Raw genomic sequence first — 22,536 nt, forward strand, 5'->3', positions numbered from 1 at the left:
AACGCCGATTATTTAAGATTCCTTTGTTCGCAGTTAACAAGTACGTTGGGCGGTATCATAGGTACTGGTGACTGTATTTTTAAACAGATGTGAGACAGCCAGTCAAAATCAATAGCAGACTGACTGTACAGGACTATCTACAGTAAAGTCAACACAAAAATGACTTGGACATTACCCATTTAGTTCAAATATTCCTAAATGAATATTAGCTGTTCATATTTCATGTTAAAGTAAAGGTTGTGGCAGCTGCAGAGAGGTTAAAAGTCAGATGCAATAGAGCTTGAGTTATTAAAGCTTTTTTTTTTGTTGTGTGTTGTTGATGATTGATTTTTGATTGATGATAATGGTGATGGCTGTAGAGTGTGAGAAAGCCAGACTTTGGACCCACTTTGCTCAATCCTTCCTGGGTGTCAGTTCCCGTCGTTGGCTGCCTGTCACAGTGGTCGGTTCTCCTGCTCTCTCTTTCTCTACCATGAAGATCGAATTTGCCCCAAAAGATGTGCCCCTTAACCGGAGACTGCAGACAGCTTCTGTGGCGCAATGGGTCTTCTCCTTCATCTTTCTGGGTAAGTATCTTGGTGTGTATATTGGAGCTGTGTGTGTGTGTGTGTGTGTGTGTGTGTGTGTGTGTGTACCAGACGGCCTTTGCGTCTGAGAGCGTGCAGCAGTTGTAGTGTCCTTAGCCCCCCAGCCTTACTGTACCAAATAGAGAAGCCAGATTTCATGTCAGTCCTGTTTGCTCAAGGAGTTGCTCATTTTGGGAGGAGATATGTGTGTTTGACCAACTGACCTCTGAACATGTGGAACAAATGTCTTGGGAGTAAGTCAGATGGCTGAGTGGTTAGGGAATCAGGCTAGTAATCAGAAGGTTGCTAGTTCGATTCCAGGCTATGCAAACCAAAATGACGTTGTGTCCTTGGGCAAGGCACTTCACCCTACTTGCCTCGGGGAGAATGTCCCTGTACTTACTGTAAGTCGCTCTGGATAAGAGCGTCTGCTAAATGACTAAATGTAAATGTAAGTCATAGGGAGCAAGTGTGGTGCATACATCATTAATACTGTTTAGATGAGAGGTAATGTCAAGTATGGTTTACACAGTAGAACATCCATGTATGGACTGCCAGTGCTGGTGATCCAATTTAGCCAATTTATTTAATTGTATTATATTGTGATTTCCTGCAATGAGGTATGAAACAATATATCCTGATTCAAAGACAGTGAAGAGGAAGCATGTAATAGTGAAGGTTAGAGTTTTTTACTGAACATTTGACTTAACAAGGAAAAACTTTTCAGCCAGTAGCTGCAACGAGGGTTCTCGTCTTAAGACTTCCTGGTTGTAGGTCACGTGATCAAGAAATCACACCAGAGTATGTCAACAGGGTCAAGAGATATGAACTGGACTGACGATCCTTCACCTGCAAAGACATATCTGAAAGAATATTCGAAAAAACACAGTATTTCAGAGATAACTTCATTAATCCTATGGAAAATGTACTTAATTAACAGATGGCCAATGATCAACAGACCGACCTTCAATTTACAATATTTCTGATGTTTTTTTAGTTCAGACCTGCATATCTAACAAGTATAAAACTATGTGTGTGTGTTTGTGTGTGCTCATGCTTGCATATGTGATTTACTACAGCCCCACTCTGCATCGTGCTGTTCGTCTTCCTCCTGTTCACACGTTTTTGGATGATCAGTGTGCTCTATGCCGTCTGGTGGTTTATGGACTGGGACACACCATCCCGGGGCGGCCGCAGGGTGCCCTTCGTGTGCGGGTTCCGTATCTGGAACTACATGAGGGACTACTTTCCCATCCAGGTGAGAGTCTGTTTACACTTGAAATGCTTTGAAGTTCTCCGAAAAGGACTGTGATCTAGATGTTTCCATCGAGCGTATGTAGAAAGATAATTGACCTTTGTTTATAGGCAAGACCCTATCTCTACCTCTCTGTCGGTAAACTGCTTTCTCATCTAAACTCTAACCCTATTATTTGGACTGGGTTCAGTCCAAATAAAACCCTCTGGGTTTCTGAACTGGCTTCTCGTTGCTTATCTATTTACCCGGCCAGGCAGGAGGAGGCAGACAAGGCCACTGATAACGTCAATTATGGAAGGAGATCTCAAATTGTGTGGAAGTAGAATATGTTGACCACACTCCAATAAAATTCCATTCTCTGATCCTTGTAAGCTCACTGTGTCACAATGACTTGTCAGACGTCATTTTTACTTTGTTGATATTCAGGTGTGATATGACCAAAATGAGAGGGTGTCCAAATAAAGCCAATGGACTTAACAGCGACAAGCAAGGCTTATGAGACAAGGGAGTATTTTGTGGGAGTTGCTGTCCTCTGTAGTTGACGGGTGGTGTCTCCATCTAGTGGTGATATGCAGACCATGCATATAAACAATCCCCATGATGGATATTAGAGAGGAATTTAATCATAATCATTTCAGTGTTAATTCAGCAGATGCTTTCATCTAAAGCAACAGGAAACTGGATAGTGTGACTAAAATAATACAGGCATTTAAAATCAAACTTGAATATGATGATGTTTACGGCACTGTGCCGTCAGTTGCCTGGGTGATAGGTCCGTGGTCTTGGCCTTGGACGGCATTTAAACTTTGGTCATAACTGATAAGAACGAAAAAATCAACAACAGTATATCTCTGTCCTTAAATTAACCTTTTCGGTTGGCATATGGAGTCTAGCTATTCTATTGTTCTAGTTGTTGTTTGGGGGGCTATAATAGAGTTATATTATAAGAACATAATATTAAAATGAAGTATTGAAAGTGTCTTCAAGTATTTTTATGAACCTGAAATCCTATCAAATTATCCCCCAAATGCATTTTTCTTAATATCTGGGGAGAACCCTTTTTAAAAAGACAAAAACAAACCATGTTTATCTTATGCTTTATGATTGAATTTGATGTCAATCACATTGTTTAGATTTGGGTTTGCACTGTAGGTTTTAAGATTAAACATAGCATTGTAAAGAAGTCTTTCAGATTATTTGATTATTATTGAAAACAGCAGAAATACACAGTAGATAATCCATATCTTACTGTGTGTGTGCATATCAGCATGTTGCTACAGTAGATACTGTATATCTCAAATAATCCCTCTTATCTTGTGTACCTAGCATAGTGCATGTCCCCACTATGTTCTATGAAACTTTGTACCGTTTTTAGGAAGTAAACATATGTGCATATCTCCGACCAGTGGATAGAAACTTGCTTATTGAAAGTTTTTGTACGTAAGTCAAATAGAGTTTATATGTCAGTTCAATTCTTCCTCCAGCAGAACACACACTGGATCACTTAATCACTTAGCTGCGCAGCTTTAAAACCATGTACTTTCCTACAATTCCCATGGAAACAACACAACCATGAATTTCCAGATAACAAATTCCCCGAAAATGTAAAAAAGAACCACAAATGAGTACTTTCCCCATGCTACGCAGACAGGACATATGACTTTATGCATTATTAGTGATGAAAAAACAGCCCTCCTTTAAAGAGGCTAAACCAGTTCATTAAAGTCTTGTTTCTGCCACAGTGTATAATCAATCCCTTTCTGCCTCAGTCAGGTCCTTCACCAGCTGATCTCCAGCATTCCTTCTAGGGACACAAGGACTTAAAAATCCACTCGCCATCGAGTCATGACAAATAGAATGATGCCAGCTAACACAGTGTGTGAATAGGGCTCAGGATTAAACATGTTTATGTTATCTAAGTCCATCTCCCTTAAAAAAAAGGTCCTATTGAAGCAAAACTGCACATGATGAAGTCTACATATAGATAATTAGGAGAGTTATGCTGAAGGCCAGGGTTTAGGGGGAGATGTTATTCCGATGGGGTCCGTTTTTCAGAGGACAGCTCTTTTGTTAGTAAACACCAGCTTTGTTCAATGGAGAAACCGGACCAATGATTAACCCTGTGTATATATGGGGGCTGCCGTTGGGATCCAAAATAATGAGGAGCTACTAAACAATGTACTAGTGTTCTCTCTCTCTGTGTCTCTTTTTCACTCTTCCTCTCTCTTTTTCTCTTGGCCCTCTCTCTCTATTGAAACAAGCTCTAAACAAATCTAAATAGTATCTTCCCAAAAATGAATCAAAAGGCTTATAAAACAGAAAAGGTAGCGTTGTGATGAGAATGATATCCAGTAGCTGATTAAATACAACTCAGTTTGTTCTTGGTCAGCTCTTACTGTGACCTAGTTTTGATACCAGGAGCATGACTTGCGAAATCCCCAATCGAACACAACATTCAAATCACGGCTATGATAAAAAAACTTTTAAATGTACCTACCCACTGTGATTCCAAGCGCTTCTCTTTGTTTTGCTCAGTACAGTTCAGTGTTGATACAGTAGCAGTTGACCTGTATGACAGTAGTTCTACAAACCCATTGCCCAACAGAAAATAGAATACTGTATTGTGATGATTTACTGTTATGCACTGATTTTTGACTTTGTAGACTCACATACTTATTGACAATTATAAGTAAGGAAGTACATTTTAACTTACAATATGTAAGTATACTTTCCGATTTATATATTGTTTTAATAATTTGCTTGGGTGACCTTGAACAGTTAATGATAAACAAAAAGGTACATTCAAAAATGTTTTGCCATGAGGCGGAGGTGCCCAGCAGCATCTGGGCTCTACTTGATGGGTGACCTTGACCTTAATAGTACTGGTCGGCAACAGGTAGAGCTCCCAGGTCAGTTGAGTCAGGTGGCTGAGCGGTTAGGGAATCGGGCTATTAATCAGAAGGTTGCTGGTTCGATTCCCAGCCGTGCGAATTGACGTTGTGCCCTTGGGCAGATGAGGTGTCTTGGTGCTCGACTGTTTGGTTTCACCATTAAAAGTCTTACTGTTTTCTGTTTGCAGCTGCATAAGACTGCAGATATGGACCCCAGGAACAACTACATCTTTGGCTTCCACCCTCACGGAGTCCTGGTGGCGGGAGCCTTCACCAACTTCTGCGTCTACGCCACAGGCTTCAGGGACAAGTTCCCCGGCCTCACCTGCTACATGCTCATGCTGCCTCTGTGGTTCAGGGCCCCCTTCTTCAGAGACTACATCATGTGCGCAGGTCCGGGCCACATATAATTCGGCACGTTTACTGCTTTCATTGGTTGCATGTTCACAGTCAATCGATGGTTGAACTGTCCTCGTGTAGAGAATAGCACTTTGTTGCTGTTGCTCAAGTTATGGTGTTAACAACGTACGAGAGTGTATGTGTCTCAATTTTTTCACGTGGAGATCAGTGAATGTATTAAGCTCTCATACTCGACTCCAACAAATGCCTGATGGAGTCTGTCTGTTTGTCTATCCCAGGCCTGATTCCTTCAGACAAGGGGAGCGCCAGTTATTTATTAGGGCAAAAAGAAGGCGGTAATGCCGTGGTGATAGCAGTGGGCGGAGCCCCGGAGGCCTTGGATGCCAGGCCTGGTGCCTACATCCTGCTGCTGGCCAAGAAGAAGGGCTTCGTTAAACTGGCAATGGAACATGGGTAAGACAAGAGCCGGCCTCTTATAATACAACTTTTTTTTTTTATCTCTGAGGAGAAACACAACATTACAAAGTAGACTCTCACAGGAGGAAATCTATTTTTCATGGTTCAGGCAACTGTCTGATTCTATTAATCACAGTCTGATGTTAACACTATGTCAACTGCAGGCTGTCTAAAATAAGAGCATTGTTAAGCCTTCCTCACATGGAAACTCACATGTGAGCAAACAGGACCCAACTGATACGAGTACAGTGTATGTCAGAGTAGAAAACATTGCTGTTTCTACTTCAGCATGGAGGTGTGTGCGTGTTCTCAACGGTTAGGACAATAACAGACAGGTCTGTCACCGAATTGTGAATATTTGGTGGCCGTTTTTCTTGTCGAAGTTAAAATGAGAGAGCAGCTGAACTCATGCCAAACATCCTTTCCACCATGCCTTCCCCAGGGCCCATCTGGTCCCCGTCTTCTCCTTTGGGGAAAACGAATTGTTCGACCAGGTAGAGAACCATCGAGGCACCTGGCTCCGCTGGATTCAGGATAACCTGCAAGGGATCATGGGTATCTCTCTGCCTATCTTCCACGCTCGCGGTGTCTTTCAGTACTCCTTTGGTCTCATGCCTTACAGGAAACCCATCAACACTGTGGGTGGGTATCTGACTGCATACCACAACACAGCACATGCTCTATCCCAACTAAACTACCTACAGGCTACACAGGGGCTTGGTCACACAGCTATTGTACCAGTGGACATCTACTATGTATGAAACCTTCTTCCAGTTGTTTGTTTTGGCAAGTTGTTATATTTTCAATGTACCGACAGTTTTACATAAGTGAGTGTGAGCTACAGTTGTTAAGTTACTTACGTTTCTAAACTATCCAGAGAGATAATCCTTTTCCTGGAAAGATTGGGCTGTGTTTCACTTTTTAACTTATTGCATCAGTCTTCTGCAACCCCTCAGCAATAGCGACCAGCGTGGGTCATTGTCCGTATGTGGTCATCTGTTTGGCAAACTTGAAATGGCATTACGATATCTTAGTTAAACAGGGGCCGTCATCAAATCTAAAAGCACGAAGCGCGCGTGTTGCACACAATGCTCTTTTCCAAGAGCAAAAGTGTATAAGAGTGACATTGTATTGTTTGACCTTTTCACAGTGGGTCGGCCGATCAGGGTGGAGAAGAACGAGAATCCTTCCACAGAGGAGCTGGACGCCCTTCACAAGTGCTACATGGATGCGCTTTACAAGCTGTTTGAGGAGCACAAGGCCCAGTACGGAGTGGACGAGGACACTCACCTCAGCTTCGTCTGAGCAGGACACAGGACTCGGAGAGAGGAAGGGTTCGGAGGAGGAGAGAGAGGAAGAGTGTGGTGTGGAGGAGCTGTGGGAGGAGAGGGAAGCAGGGAACCGCCTAGTGATTCATCTAAAGACATTTATACCTGAGCAACCCGATTTTGAGAGGGAGAACAGATTCGCTTTCATGTTTTCTCCCAAAAGAAAACTCTTGCTGATACGAGCACCAGCACATCCAAAATCATACTCCATACTCCAACTTCAGCAACAAGCATAGAGGGCGTCTGTGTGTATCATGTAGATAGGTTGAAGAAACTAGAATATCAGTATTTTTTATAAACGGAGCATGTTGGCGAGTTGAAATCCCAACATGTCTAAATATGAATTTGACCATATTTTTTATCACAGAAATCCTGTATAACACAGGAAATTGAACTTATAGTCTTAATTTCTTTACCAATGGTGGATATGATTTCTCTGGTGTATTTGTAGCAGGTATCAAGAGTGACACTGAGGACTATAATCATCTTGTCCCTATATTTCTTCACTTAATCCCCAGAGGAAGTGACATCTGTCTGGAGGATTTGTGACTTGTGTAAGGCTTCAGATCCTTTCAAATAAAGTCAAAGGCTAAATGGTGCCGCAGCAACACATTTAATAGGGTGATGCCCGCATTTATCAAGTGTACTGGTTTTCTGCATTCAACAACAAAATCTTGCAATATGTCGCACTCTTTTAAATAATAATAAAAAAATAAATTGCAACACCCTCTTCTTTTTATATCGTTTTCTTTTTTTACAATTGTGAAGTCATTTTGCTTTAATAGCTTTTAGTAAAAGATTACATGTCTCATTCACTGTATGCCCACACCTGCCAATTAAGAATTGATTTATAAATGTAATATTATTTTTGCCATTTATTCTGTCTGTGAACTTTAGCTCTTTCAGTACTGGTACAGTGTGTGGCATATTTCCACACCAGCAGAATGGCACAGTCTCACATTCATGTGGACAGTATCCAGACCGTTTCAACACAGCCTGACCTTGTTGGGAAAAGACAGTAGAGGTATAGAAAGTTCAAATGAAATGATTAACAAATGATTGAACATAAAAGGGCCAAGAGAGATAGAGAAAAAAGTGTGAACAAAAGAGGGAAGGAAAATGAATCCTCGCCATCCGCTCCAACATCTTCAGCCAACAATATGTGATGGGATGTTGGTATGGGAGCGAGGAGTGTGACAGGGATGAAAAAGGACCACCTTGTTAATTACAGGTAAAGCATGCAGGTCATATGGAAAGAGCTGGTGGAATGGCAAATACACATTATAAAGACATATTTGGGGTATTTGTCATGCTTTATTGGATAGTATTTACTGTAAGTGAACTGTGACTACAACTGCAGCAAAGAACCAAGGCCATATTCTAAACCAAGCCACCATGGTAAGGCCTCAGCCTACATGGTACGCACATTTATCCAGCGAGCTATAGATTGCGCCTTGTGGGACGTATTTCTGTACCAGCTGAACCCTGATGACATTGCTGTTGATTCTCATTTTATGAGAAAGGAGAGCTGGCAGTATAATCTATAACGTCACAATAAATGTTTCTATCAAGTGAACAATCAATAAGAGAATAAAACCACAGGTGTTACAAATCAAGACGAGGGTGTGAGGGTTGGTGTGTTGTTCGTGAGACGGCCTGACCTTATCACAGTAACACATCCGGAAAACAGGGGAGGGGATGCGAACGTCCCTGTTTAATGACCAAGTTCGAGCTTTGAACAGTGCCTTTTATCTGTGGCTCTGATACAGGCACACCTGGATGGTACTGTTGTCTATCATTCTTCTGTAGGGTTATTGTGAAAACAATATCCACTTTTTTCAGGAACGGGCAAAGTACTCACTAAGGAATAAAGATAATAAAGACTCATGTTACACACACTGGTATCTTTGGTGGGATATCTAATCTTAAAGGAGTCCCTTATTTAACTTGTTGAAAGAAAACAGAGTGCACATACTCCTGTCCGCCTTCCTACAAGTATATCAATATAACACATAACTGTTTCAGTAAGCTTAGTTTAGCTTCTAATTGATGTGGATTTGTCCTCCATTTCTGCTGAAACACCCTCTAATCCACTGTCCCATATTGGACAGTACAGAGGGGATGGCAAGCCAAAAAAAATCTGTTTCACAAGTGGCGCTCTGTAGTCAAGGATATCAGCCAGTCAAGGATATGCCTAGTTATCAGCCAAATGACATTTATATTCTGATCTGAACCCATTCGATATTTGCAATACGTCTAGACATGGGCCATTCCCCCATCTGTGTTTGTATTGGCTAAAGTAATGAACCCTTCTGTTGCATTAATTTTTGTGTTACTCATCAATGCTTGCAGATCTGAGGGACCCACAACATTTTGGGGTAACAAAACAATACAGCCATGGCAATTACTGTAAATCAACCCCCAATTAGCACCTGGGAGCGTCGGATATCTTTCTTCTTTTTTTCCCTTAAGAATTCATTGAAACAATGTATCAAAATAATTGTGTGTAACAATATCGTGCAGGTTCCTGCAAACCTTTCGGAGTTCCATTCATTGCAAAGGGTAGAGTGCAACAAAAGCATGAGACAGTCAGACATGCAGGGAGACATTTTGAAACAACATGCCGAGGGATGAGGAAGACAAAGGCACAAAACCTTTTGGTCAAATGTTTTACTTCAATTTCACTCATTTTTATGTGTAAAGTGGTGGGGGCAGACTGACCTAAACTATCAAATATAAATCAAAATTGACAGTTTTTCCTGAATACATCCATTACCTGGAATCTCCTTTTCAACAGTTAAAAACAGGGGGTTGCCACATGGATAAAGTCTAAAGACTGTTTTGACATGTTTATTCATTATCTCCACTCAGTATTATATCAATGATTGACCTTGATAAAAGCTTACTGAGGCTGGTTACTATGCGTGCCAGGCTGGGCATGGGAGCTGGAGGCACAGTACAGGAGGAGGGAAGGGCATGCCGCTAAACCAGTGCCAACATGCAGATTGACCACAAATTTGGCGAAATGTTAATGCCTCAATCTGCCTGTTTATTATACAAAACTCTGTATTAGTGACAGTCTCTGTTGATTGGACACACATTTGGGATTAAACAAAACGGCATAACCTACTTTGGTCAGTGTTCATGTAATTTGTTGGTTAGAATGGTCAAAACATGAACATTGACCGTTACAGGCCACACGTGACCGTCGACTACCTGATAAATACACTACCCCAAGAGGGTCGACCACACCGCAGTCCAGAGAATACTTCCGTTCTCCCTTGGTTTTTCCCCGCCGCGGACCATATCAGTTAGCACATCAGTTTGGACATCTGTAAACCTCGTTGGTTGCGCACTCGTTAGTGGCTCCTCCCCTGTACCGGTTAAATGTCTCCTCGGCTCGTCACTTCATTGCAGTCGAAAGCAGTCATGATAGAGGGGCTGTAGAGTGAAACAACTTCATTGCAACAAGTAATTCTGAGTTTTGTCATCTGTGTTTAAGAGAGCCTCAGTTATGAAGACCTTACTTGCTGCCTACTCCGGTGTCCTTAAAGGTAAGCGCTAAACCATCGTTAAATCGCACTGTATGAAATTGTTATTCTGCCCCGTAGATATTGTGTTAATTGGATCCACCTGAAAATAATCGAATCCTAATGGTTTAATTCTTTGAGAAACCAAGACTACCGACACCAATTAAGAAAAGTATTTATTGTGTATGGACATTTGAACTAAGGCATTATTTTGGTATAGCCATGTGTACAGGAGAGAGAAGCACTTTTCCACGTTTTGGCAGGGGTTTGTTTTGCAAAACAGGTTTGCTAGACACTCTGTAGCGTCATTTCGTTAGAAATGTCTGCTAAATTGTTAAAATACAAATGTACTGGAGAATGCAGACCTGTCTGGTTTGGATGGCCACAGGAAACCAGGGAGTACCAGGGACCAGAGTGTGAGAGTCTGACAGAAACACTGCTGTAGTGGCTGTTACCTGGACCCTTAGGCAGGTGTTGGTCCTGTATGATATCACTGCCTGCCTGCACTGGTAGAGTGGTAGTCTTTAGGTTATTTTCAGACCTCAAAGATGGGATTACTAGACTCTGTTATCCAGTGGCGAGGCTCTTCTCCTCGGGGGTGGCTGAATTGTGTGGCTGAGCAGCATTAGTTCTCCTCAGTCACTCCTGATCTCTGCTATTACACTCACGGAACACATGTAGCTGTGCAGTGGAAAAGTAGCTTTCTTTTTTTTTTTTATCAGTTGGTGAGTGGGCCATGCTGGTGAGTGACCCTGGTCCTCATTGGTTACAGAATAACCTCCTAAGGTCTCATCTGTTTAGTTGTCTTTGGAACTGCCTCAGCTGATGTGTATTTAGAAAAAGGAGGATAATCCAGAAATCCAATCGCTACACTCATTATCTTCATACTGTGCTCACGGACTGAACACGAAGGCTTGACTGCTTTTAATCCATGTGAAAAATGTTTCTAATGTCATGTTCTAAGAGGTTGTTTGTCCCCCTCCTCCCCTGATCTCCCTCCTGTAGGCACCGGCACCAGCCTTCTCTCAGCCCTGCAGGACCTGCCCTCCGCTCCTTGGCCTTCCAGATCCAAGATGAAGAAACATCTACAAGTCATCTCTGTGTTGCAGTGGGTCCTGTCCTTCTTGGCCCTGGGTGAGCGTGTGAGCGTGTGCGTGTGAGCGCGTGTGTGTGTGTGAGAATGTATGCATGCTTCTTAATATTAAAATACATAAGTCTATTTCTATACTGTAATTCTAATAAGCAGGTCAAGCCTGTTAGCTTCCCTCTCTCTCTATTCCTCACTTTGTATGGCATTATGTTCTCAGAATAGCATTTCCAGTGAAGGGGAGGTTGTTGACAGCCTCAAATGTTGTCTCTTCCATGTGACATAAGTCACCTGCTGCCATGCTGTCACTGAGATGTTCATCCCTGACACCCTTCCCTCTCTCCAGGTGTTGCCTGCACAGTACTGCTCATGTACATGTTCTGTACAGACTGCTGGGTCATCGCTGCCATGTATACCGCCTGGCTCATATTTGACTGGAACACTCCAAAACAAGGTAGGTCTCCCCATATGTTCCACAGTGGTGGAGGTGGAGGAGGTGGTCTTATTTGGTTTTGATGATCCAAGTCTGAGGTACCTTTCTTTCCTTTCCCCCCAGGTGGCAGGAGGTCCTCTTGGGTGAGGAACTGGACCATGTGGACTTACTTCAGAGACTACTTTCCAATCAGGGTAGGTGTTTTTCTGCCCTTGAATGTATGGGAATTAGTGTTGTACTATTATGTGAAAGGTTGTTGTATTTTACATAGTTATCTCTCAGAACAGTACGTGTACTTGTTGTTTGGCCTATGGAAAAAGCTATGATGTAATGTACTCCTTTTGCTGCTCAGATATGAAGTTAACGATCAGTAATACACTGATTGATTATGCTGCGGAGTCCTAGTAGCACAGGCTTGCTGGGCGATAAGATTGTCTGTTATTGGAGTCAGTCATCGATTGGCTTTCGACTGTTCCTTTCCCTGTTGATTATTACGTCGGTTGAGTGTTAGACTTCAGTCTACCTGATAGGAGAGAATGCAGTTGATGAGTTGTTTATTTTACTTGAAGTCTCTCAGTTGCTCCCTCCCGCCTAAACACTTTGTCTTTTTAGGAAATCACCATAATGATTTATTTCAGTTTAGTACTTCCACTTGAATAAGAAACCTTTTTAATTGTGTCAGTCCTGTAATGCTGTAGGAAAAACAGCCATTGACATTATCTGAATTTGTAGCAATGACCTTGATAAAACATTTGAAATGCACTATTTTATTTTTTGCTAATGAAATGGACTCAGTTTACAAGAGTTGATTTTGTTTAAAAGTATGAACACACTCCTAAATCAGTTTTGGGATTCTTCGTTTTTCGATTACCAGGATGCTGCTTTTTTCTCTTCTCTCTCCCTTCTCAACTGTTTGTTGGCCCCTTATACCAAAGAATAGTAATTAGCCCATATTAACCCTTTGTGGTCTTACCAAGTTTGTGATTTCAGACTCATTTACTGTAATATCACAATTACAGAAAAAATTAGTTTTTAGCCCATCTAAAACACTTGACAAGCAAATACGAGGAGCCTTGTTCCACATTTGTTTCGAATAAAGGTGAAAAGCCAACTTTATAATCAATAATGAGTCATGATTATTAACACTGGGCAATACCTTGCTGTCTTTGGAACTTGAACTTTGTTCTGTTCTGTGCTTTTTTGCATTGTTTGACAGCTGTCTGTCTGGGTGTCATGATGAGATCATTTCATACTTTATGGTTCAATATCTGTCAGTGAACGTTGAAAAAGATGGGTTTATTTGATTAGAGGTGTACGTGTGGCTAAAGATTCTGTTGACCAATGGACAGGCTCTCCTTGCGTCTTCCTTCCTGAATTTTACAATTAGAAAAACGTTACTTGCCATCACCAGACAGTAGATCCCTTTACATCCGTCATGCCATCTCTGCAGCAGCCCTACAGCAAATCTCGTGTCAGATAATGTGCTTATGCAACAGCCCTGTTTGACTAACCTCTATGGGAACCCTGTGCACACACCTCTGTTTGGATCCAAACATGTTTTTTTTGTGCCCTTTCAATTTCTTCTGTAAGAGGGGCGTTGGGGGTCTCGCTTCACTGACCATCTGGCACCATGACATAAAACTGAAATATAACTATAAAAAATTAACGTTGATATGATAACTTTAAAAAAACAAAAAAAACTTTAAGCAACAAGATAAACAATTGAACAGAAAGCTTTATTGGCAATGACTTTTATTGCTGTACCTGGGCATGAAGATTAGAAGTAGGTCAAATCAGGGCTAAATTGATATACAGTTCTTTCCATATACGGGGCTTCAGCTAAATGCACTGCACCAGAATACATGGCTACTGTCCTAAGACACTTCCAGAAGCTTGTCAGGCTGACATCCTTGCTTCTTCTCTTCGCTGCCGGACATTCATCACCTTCAAATGTCTGTTAGTTCTTGTGTGGATTGTGAATTGACCTCACAAATTGGAGAATGAGCAGGAAAACGTATTATCAACCGTTGGTTTTTATAAACTGAGTTTCTTCAACTCATGGGCCTTCTACCTTTTTGTGTTTGTTTACTGAATTAAAGTATTCACACACCCTCTTTTGTCTTTGTACTTTTCAGCTCATAAAGACCCACGACCTTCTGCCCAGCCGTAACTACGTATTTGGCTACCACCCCCACGGCATTTTCTGTTTTGGTGCCTTCTGTAACTTTGGGACTGAGGCCACCGGTTTCTCCAAGAAGTTCCCAGGCATAAAGCCCTCACTGGCCACTCTGGCCGGAAACTTCCGTTTGCCGGTGCTGAGAGACTATCTGATGTCTGGAGGTGAGCAGGTTGAGGGTTTCTGCCCTGTGTGGAGGCGTCTGTCCTCTGCACTGTTGATAACCCAAATGCAGATACAGCACAACTGTTATCTTGGAGAACTGAGCTTTGTCCTGTTGCTCAGCTCAAACATACTCCCCGTCTCTCTCGGATTATATTCGCTGATGCCGCTTTTGCTGAATTTGCAATTCTCAGTATTCTTATGAAGGTACAAAATTCAGTGGCCAAATTGCTTTTTGAACTGCCATGTTGCCACTGGTAGAGTACTTGATGGATGTTTGTTTGAGCACTGTGTTAAATCATCGTAACGTCCCACCCCAGGCATCTGCCCAGTGAACAAAAACTCCATCGACTACCTCCTCTCCCGGAATGGCACTGGAAATGCAGTGGTCATCGTAGTCGGGGGGGCGGCCGAGTCCCTGGAGTGCAGGCCCGGCCTGAATACGGTCACGCTGAAGAACCGAAAGGGCTTTGTGAAACTGGCCCTTCAGAAAGGGTGAGATTAGCATACATACATACACACACACACACACACACACACACACACACACACACACACACACACACACACACACACACACACACCTCCTAAAGCAGAGCTAAAGCTAATCCAAGAACATGGGGATATGACAACAAAGGCTGAACTGCTGACTCGCATTACAAAGATCCATGACTCACAAATGGGCACAAAATGGTGAATATAACGTTTTGGCAAATCCTGATTACACGTGGGGATTGGTACAGGTGGCTTGTTGCTAAAATAAACACACAAATAACACAACAAAGGCCAAGAGACTGGATAGGATTTAACAGCAGCAAAATCTGGGATCTAGCATTGGAATTCCCTGTGCAGCACACAAACACTCAAGGTTGGCTTGGCTCCGCTAAACCAAACAAACCTACTTCAGAAATAAATCGTCTAGTCATGGATTACAGATTCCTTGGTTGTACCTTGTCTAAAGAGGCTAGGATTTTTGTTAAATAAATATAATAATGCTGTTATGTAGACCCTCATACATAACACGTTGGATAACAGCATATACATAACGTTGCACAGTATTCTAACGGAGTTGTCACCATTTGTTTTCAAAAACCATGTCTGAGTGTAAACTACAGTGACTGGCGTACACAGTAGTTAACTCATCTAACCCTGTGAGTGACATGAAGAGGCTAATGATGCCCTGTTGATTCCTTCAGATCCGACCTGGTGCCGGTGTACTCCTTTGGAGAGAATGATGTGTACAAGCAGGTGATTTTCGAGGAGGGGACCTGGTGCAGGTGGGCTCAGAGGAGGCTGCAGAAGCTGCTGGGCTTTGCCCCCTGTCTGTTTCATGGCTGTGGTCTCTTCTCCTCAGACAGCTGGGGCTTCGTGCCTTACAGCAAGCCCATCATCACCATCGGTTAGAAAAGCTCCTTATTTCTTTGGGGTTAAATTAGTGGAGGGGATCATAAATAAGAATTATTGGACTATATCTTTCATTAATAATGCATTGTCAGAATTTAAGTAACCTTACATATATGTATTTCACTTTAGCTGTATTTAATTATATATGTATATTTGGAATTTATTGTGTTAGTCTTTGAGTGCAGTGATTTCACAATCAGTATCAGCAAGTTGTTCAAGGACTTGTTCCTGTTCATCTTTGTTAGCAGGACCATCCACAGTCAATATTTACCCCAGCCAATATCCAGTACTTATTAATGTTTAACATTCTGGTTCTCAACTTCTGATGTACCACCAACACGCACGTGCATATATTTATTTTTCAGTTGGTGAGCCAGTCACAGTGCCGAAGGTGGAGGAGCCGACCCAGGATATGGTGGATCTGTATCATGCCATGTACATCCGGTCCCTCTGCACCCTCTTTGACAAGCATAAGACCCGCTTTGGCCTGAAGGAGACTGACATGCTGCACATCCAATGAGAGAGATTCTCTGGGACCCTCTGACCTGTGACCTGTGACAGCTACTTCAGAACCGCCTCTGCTCTTGTGCCTGGCTCTGATACGTTATTGAACTTGAATCTGTACACACTAATGTTTTTGTAAAAACACTTTTTCAGCAGCCTCTTGTGCTTAGAGTCTTTGTCCTCTGTTAAAGGCAGGATTAGGTGGTGTTAAAGTCTTTGAAGTTGGTTATGGCAAGGTGCTATCAACCTAAAGGCCATAGTTATTTTTCATGACAGTAGAGAACGGGATGTAAAGAAATCTCCCACAGTCAGGTGCAGACCATCCTCTAGATGGTGCTACAAGGTAAAACTATGCATTGAACAAGTAGCAAGGATTTTCCTCTTATGGAATTGTCCATACCTAGACTATTCTCTTTGCTATATGCACAAACAATGCAATTGTAAGGTATTGGTTTACTAATGGGTCAACACTGGTTGATTAAGCCAAAGATCTGTTGGTCATTGACCTCTAGCCCCACCCCTCACCCATGTGGATTCTGCTGGAACATGAAAATGAAGAATTCTGTTCAATCAAATAAGGCTTTGCATATGTTGGGGAATGCATGTGTATATATTTGATTGGTGCCATTAAGTATTAATTGTGTTTTGTGCAAGAAGGCCTCACCTTATGGAAATTTGTACTTTTTGTCTTCCCATTGAAAATGATCAATGCACTTTTTGTATATGTGATGACTTGCTGAGGTATTGACCCTTAAGATGCCTTATAAACCAGAATCTTCTTTTGAATGTTCTTGGTAAAAGAAATGCAGGACAATGAAAAATACAATATTTGTGCTGTGACGTTGTCATTTAACCCAAATTACTTTCCAGACACTAAAGGTCTTGACGTGTGCCTTGAGGTTCAGCAGTACATTAGCCCCAGAGGAGATGACTAAATACTGTGGAGGTTAAGATTACGATGATCAGGCAAGACCTGAGGCCTGTACCCCAGGGTACTGTTGGTCTTTTTTGAGGATGAACGGTTGATGAAGGAGAAAATGATGAAAAGCAAGGGATCAGAAATAATGTGCTGTATGTGAAGACATCTGTTGTTGGCAAATGTGTAAAGATGTCAGGTGTTTGTCTTGCCTTACAAGAATGTTATGAAAATCAAGCAGGGAACTAGCATTGGTATGTCATGCCAAACAAAGTCTATCTAACACTGTCATGAAAATAAAATGATGGCACAAACTAATGGCAGTATCCTCTGAAATACAGTTTCATCTGGCTTCACCTTTGTGACTTGCAAAAACCATTGTACAGCTCAGTCTGATTAATGTGCAATACATATAGCAATAAACACAGCACAGCCTTTATGTTGTGAATGGTTCATCACAATCTGGCTATTTAAATTCAATGTTTTGTATATTTTGAGAATAAAACATGTACATAGTTAATTGTTTCCTTTTTTACACATAATCGTATAATACATCTAACTACATTTGGGTAATTCCTCTTCAACATATTTTTCACAACCTCAATGTAAATTCAATCCTCAATACTCAATCATCCAAGAGATGAGGTGGATAAAAAGCTATTTACGTATTTAATAAGTACTGATATAGAAAACGTGAACAGTCAAATCCCGTTGGATTCCTGTATGTGACCAACACAGTCACTGCAGAATATGCACACTTCGCCTATTACAGTGTCATTGGTTTAGAGCCCCTGACTGAGCCTACAACAAGCTACTTTACGTTTGAGATTAGGGATTGCTGTTCATACAGTGCTGCCCCTTGAGTAATTTTACCTCTAATAAATTGTCTACCATACAGAGACAGAGACTGCTCAAGGGAGATGGCTGAAGATGGTCCAGTGTCAGAGTTGACTAAAGAAACATTTCTATTTTGGGTGCTTTTCAATTACAAATGAAAACAAATAACCTGAATGAGTCACTTAACACAACCAGCCACACAACTTTTAATGTACATTAAATAAAATATGCAAATTAAATTTATATTTCACAAAATGTGATTTGGATCTCAATGCTGTTTGCAACGTTACCAGCAGGTAACGCTATCACACAATTCGGGTAACTTATCCATGTTCAATTGGAGCACTTTTCAAGAACAACCGACCCTTTTCAAATGATTGGCATTAAATTGGACAAATGGAGACGTTGTCGTTGACTAAAAGGTAACGCCTATATTAGACTGGCAACCACTTTTGGCCAATCAGAAATCTTCCGGGGTCCGTCTATGAAAAAGGAGGATTTCCTTTCCATACTTTGTTTATGTCGCAAGGTGTCTGACAGCAACTAGTTAACTGGAGTGTTTAGTGGTATATTTCGTCGGAACACCTTTCCCTATTAATGAGTGCATATACATATATACGACCGTAGGTTTCTGGATGTTGGTGATGGGATATTTTGTTGAATGAAGCGAACGCCCCGGGTGCCAATAGGATGAACTCCATCACCGGTCGGGATCTCGCTGTCCCCGCTGCTTCTGTCACAAACTCTGGATCTTCATCTTCACGAGCTTTGCACGTAGAACTCACCTCTCAGCAGGTAAGGACGTGCATTCAAACGTAATATTTGAGTATTTGCAGTACGCACGTTAATAGAAAAACGAATGTTATTGCTGTCTTTGCAAAATTACAATGCTACAGTGAAGTTAACATTGCAGGCCTACATTGCATGACTAGCTAACTCACCAAGCTAGAGTTATGGCACGGTTAGCTGAAATGGCTAGTGTTATACTAGCACTGCTAGCCGACTAACTCTAAGCCTTGGAAGTCAGATAACTTAACTTAAAGCAAAGAACAAAAAACATTCTCCTCATCACTAATTGCCATCACTGTTTCAGTATAGCCACGTAGTTTAATAGCTAACTTGCAGATATTGCTATCGCATTTTTAGCAACGAAAGGATGACATTTAGCCTACAGTAGATATACATACAGAAGCTTTCTTGCAACAAGCCAGATCAACGAGCACCAGAATAAACGCAAGACTGTCACGGGGTCGACGTAATAAGCTAACAAACACAGAAGGCCCAGGCTGTCTTTTTAAGCACACCTTTCTAAGAGCTAACATAGTGACAACCACCATTTTTACTACAAAAACTAACCCAACGTTAAAACCTGACTCACAAATGGAACTATATGCTTTATGCATAATAGATACCGGTAGAAAGCCATGGCATTCATTCCTTAAAGCTCTGCAAATATATTGCAGTTTGTGTTTGCCTTCCTTTGAATTTGATTTCCATTGCAGCTGTAGCATACAGTATCCACTCATATTTCATTCATTCATTCTTTCTGTATAATATTTATTCTCTCACACAGTTACTGATACCAACTCACTAGCCCGATCTGAGCAATTTACAGGTATCATACGGGTGCTTTTACAAGGTGCCTTTAACATTCTAAGGACTGTACAGTTGCAGAGAATGGGACTAGTATCCGATGCTAAGGTTGAGTTGGCTGAAAAGTGAATGAGACCACTAGGTCATAGATTACCACGTATGGGGAGCATGTGACCACATGTGACCTCTGACCAAACGAAAAGTCCATTGGAACATGAGAAGGACTAGTTTTTTTTGTTGTTGACCATTCTAACATGTTACATTAGTGTAATGGTGACCACTAGCACTGCTAGTGGTACAAGGCTCTCGCCTTCCACTTTCTCTCACCCTCTTTCTCACACTGTCTCCCTCTGTCTAATGGTCTCTCTCTGGACCCCCCCTCCCAATCCCTCTTCTCAGCCATGGTCCAAATTAACTCTTTTCAGAAATTACATTTTTGAAGGGGGCGGGGGGGGGGGGGGGGGGGGGGGGGGGGGGGGGGGAAGCCCCCTGGTTGAACAAAATCAAGTTTTTGTTTCTGCGGCTCTTAATCTTATAGGGCATATAACCCCATGACTTAGATTTAGCCCTAATATGCCTGTGGCGGTGGCAGCTCAGTCTGCTGCTGGAGCTGAAGAATGTGGGCTAGATCAGGTGAGGACCTGCATGCCTGCCTGCCTGACTGGCTCGTCCACTCTGTAGACGTCCTGGACTTCCTGCTATGACTCTGCTGGGCCGGAGAGTGGGGGCGGGGGGGGGGGAACCCTGGTGAATGGCCCTGCTCTTTTCACGGGTCTCATGCCCCCCCCCCCCCCCCCCCCCCCCCCCCCCCCGGCTGAGGCGCTAGGCTGTCTTGGAACCATTGTTTGACTGTCACAATCTCGCCCAAGTCCGCCTGTTCTCCGGGAAGAGGGTCAGATGGAGTAGGGCTGATGCAGCCTTTCCCTCAGTTCCCTCCCTTTCCCTCCCCCAGCAGGCTATTTATCAGGCATGAGGCATTACTTGGTCAAGTAATTTGTAGGGCGGACCTTTGACTAATATCCAACAACGGTGATGTCATGTTCTTTTGGAGGATTGGAGCGCGTTTCATAGAAGAGTCCTCGTTGGTGTACTGTAGGCTACAAAGACTACTTGTCTCACTGCTCAGATGGTACAGTATGGCTTATCTCACTGTTCAAAAGATGCTCATGGAACTGTGGCAAATGTGGAGTAGATGGCTAGAATGTGAGTGTGGGCTAATTTGTTATAGTTGTACCGCTGTTCTTTTTCCGACAGTATGACATTAACGACTCTGTGGCACTGACCACCTGCCCCCCCCCTACCCTCCAGTCCATAGCCCCTGCACTCTATTTCTCTTACTCTCCAGTTTAACTTCCTCTCTCTCTCTCCCATCACAGAGGCGGTTACGTCATCTCCGAAGCATCGCTGCCCGAAACATCGTGAATAGGATTGGTTCTCCTCTGCTGGACACGTACTTCACCCTCCATCTCTCTCTGGAGGACCGGATATCCAGAGGTGCAAGTTCACTTCCTCTTTTGTTCCGCTCGACCATCCAGGTCACTTCCTTTTTAGCACGATCAACAGCCCCCCCTCTTTCTTAAATCTGAAGACTCAATTCAGCAATGTGATCTCAATCACTTCACCTGACATGCATTCACATCTGGAGTGATTTTGTAGTATTGGATGTTGGTGTTGGTTGTCATATCGTAGGTTTTGAGGGTACAACCACATGCCGGTCCTGGTTACTGGCCTCTGATCCAGCTGTAATATGTTTTTGTCATAATATCCGGAGCAGGAAGAGAAGAGCCCTTTCAGCAGAGACATAAAGGAGTTGTAAGCACCTTTCTACACTGTCATGAAAAGCAAAGCTGCTTGGCTTGGGGGGGTGGGGGGGGGGGGGTAGGGGTGAAGCCCCCTGCTTTCGATGCTCCGTCAGACAAGCATCTCTCTCATTTTTGGTTTGAGTAAGTTCAAGCAAAACCCCACCTTGGGGGGAGTTTATTGTACAGTAGTTGATGACCCAAGACCTCTTTCATTTTGAGCTTGTAAATGTGTTCCCAAAATAATTGGTCTGCACTGGGCCGTTTCACTTCTCTAATGTTTCCATTGTCCTGTCTTTGCAGGCTTTTACAAGAGCGAAGTCATCCAGGATTCACTGGTGAGTGTCACAATCTGACAGTGTTCTGTTCTGCGTCCAGGCATTCATTTTGTTGAGGTCCGACTTTGTGTAATTAGTTAATCAATTCCAAAATGACGAGCCAAAGTGCTTAGATCATGGAGACATTAGGGTCTCGGTGTACCTCGGATTACGTGACCCCGTGATGACCCCTGGTTTTTCCCACCAACACTTACCCTGGTGACGTTGCAGACCCAGTCACTCAGACAGTTACTGTGTTAACAGTGTGTCACATTCTCCAGCGAGGTGTAAAAGACTGTGATTCCTGCCAGCTGCGGTAGCCGTCCACACGCACAGAGAGCTGCCTCCCACGTTCCTCTAATCTCTTAACAACGGCTCTGGACGTGTCAACTCTTCACACACACTCTCTGTATCCTCCCTGCTAGATTCCCAGTTGTGTACCCGTCCCGAGCATGAATATTTGAAGCCACTAGGAACCCAGGAGCACTTAGGACACACCGTGCCTTCACATAAGGCTTCGGTTGGACCTCCTGTCTTGTCTGACTAAAAGCCGCTGCAGCAGAGAGACCGGCAGCTGTCTCTCTCTGTCAGTGCTGAGGAACGCCTCCCCTCAGCTGACACGGCTGTAGCATCAGACCTGCTTCCTCGCTCTCGTAGCTTCCTGGGTCACCAGGTGGGTCATGAGCCCGTCCTGCTTGCCCGGAGGAGACTGGCTCCAGTATAGTTCTAGTACAGTACTAGCCCTCCCTGTCCCTGCCAGGCCACATGCACCAACGGCAGCTTGCTGCTCGATTCTGTCTGAATGCAGCCAAGTACAACAGCGCAATGCTATCAGGCCAAGCCCAGACCGAGGAGCTGGCCTTGGCGTTTTCCTTCCCAGTTTACCTTTCCTGTGTCTTGCCCGGGGCAGCAGGCGCTAATG

The 22,536-nt window shown here is 42.9% G+C and overlaps 3 protein-coding genes across 4 annotated transcripts in view; all 3 read left to right on the forward strand.

Moving 5' to 3' along the window:
* Positions 1-386: 386 nt before the first annotated feature.
* On the forward strand, positions 387-7,574 carry mogat2 (monoacylglycerol O-acyltransferase 2). Its single transcript, XM_062486001.1, has 6 exons — positions 387-566; positions 1,646-1,824; positions 4,901-5,105; positions 5,351-5,525; positions 5,971-6,170; positions 6,679-7,574. The coding sequence occupies exons 1-6, from the start codon at positions 473-475 to the stop codon at positions 6,831-6,833; spliced, it is 1,008 nt and encodes a 335-aa protein (XP_062341985.1). The 5' UTR covers positions 387-472; the 3' UTR covers positions 6,834-7,574.
* Positions 7,575-10,105: 2,531 nt separating this feature from the next.
* dgat2 (diacylglycerol O-acyltransferase 2) lies at positions 10,106-17,386 on the forward strand. Of its 2 annotated transcripts, none has more exons than XM_062485309.1 (8): positions 10,106-10,410; positions 11,392-11,520; positions 11,820-11,927; positions 12,030-12,100; positions 14,042-14,246; positions 14,565-14,739; positions 15,441-15,643; positions 16,014-17,386. In XM_062485309.1, the coding sequence occupies exons 1-8, from the start codon at positions 10,371-10,373 to the stop codon at positions 16,166-16,168; spliced, it is 1,086 nt and encodes a 361-aa protein (XP_062341293.1). In that variant the 5' UTR covers positions 10,106-10,370; the 3' UTR covers positions 16,169-17,386. The 2 variants fall into 2 exon arrangements, with proteins under 2 accessions (XP_062341293.1, XP_062341294.1); XM_062485310.1 differs by lacking the exon at positions 10,106-10,410 and adding an exon at positions 10,635-10,857.
* Positions 17,387-18,396: 1,010 nt separating this feature from the next.
* Positions 18,397-22,536, forward strand: part of uvrag (UV radiation resistance associated gene) — a 73,768-nt gene continuing 69,628 nt past the window's right edge. The window contains 3 exon segments of the mRNA XM_062485585.1: positions 18,397-18,700; positions 20,875-20,992; positions 21,601-21,635. Of these exon segments, the coding sequence (XP_062341569.1) occupies positions 18,596-18,700; positions 20,875-20,992; positions 21,601-21,635 (258 nt within the window). The 5' untranslated portion in view covers positions 18,397-18,595.

Source organism: Osmerus eperlanus, chromosome 19, assembly GCF_963692335.1.
Source record: "Osmerus eperlanus chromosome 19, fOsmEpe2.1, whole genome shotgun sequence".
Taxonomy (NCBI): domain Eukaryota; kingdom Metazoa; phylum Chordata; class Actinopteri; order Osmeriformes; family Osmeridae; genus Osmerus; species Osmerus eperlanus.

Excerpts from the sequence above, each read along its gene's own strand:
- mogat2 (XM_062486001.1), top strand. The coding sequence starts at position 473 with ATGAAGATCGAATTTGCCCCAAAAGATGTGCCCCTTAACCGGAGACTG. Across the intron at positions 5,106-5,350 it reads AGACTACATCATGTGCGCAG|GCCTGATTCCTTCAGACAAG; the intron begins GTCCGGGCCACA and ends TGTCTATCCCAG. Across the intron at positions 6,171-6,678 it reads GAAACCCATCAACACTGTGG|TGGGTCGGCCGATCAGGGTG; the intron begins GTGGGTATCTGA and ends ACCTTTTCACAG.
- dgat2 (XM_062485309.1), top strand. The coding sequence starts at position 10,371 with ATGAAGACCTTACTTGCTGCCTACTCCGGTGTCCTTAAAG. Across the intron at positions 11,928-12,029 it reads CTGGAACACTCCAAAACAAG|GTGGCAGGAGGTCCTCTTGG; the intron begins GTAGGTCTCCCC and ends CTTTCCCCCCAG. Across the intron at positions 15,644-16,013 it reads CAAGCCCATCATCACCATCG|TTGGTGAGCCAGTCACAGTG; the intron begins GTTAGAAAAGCT and ends TTTATTTTTCAG.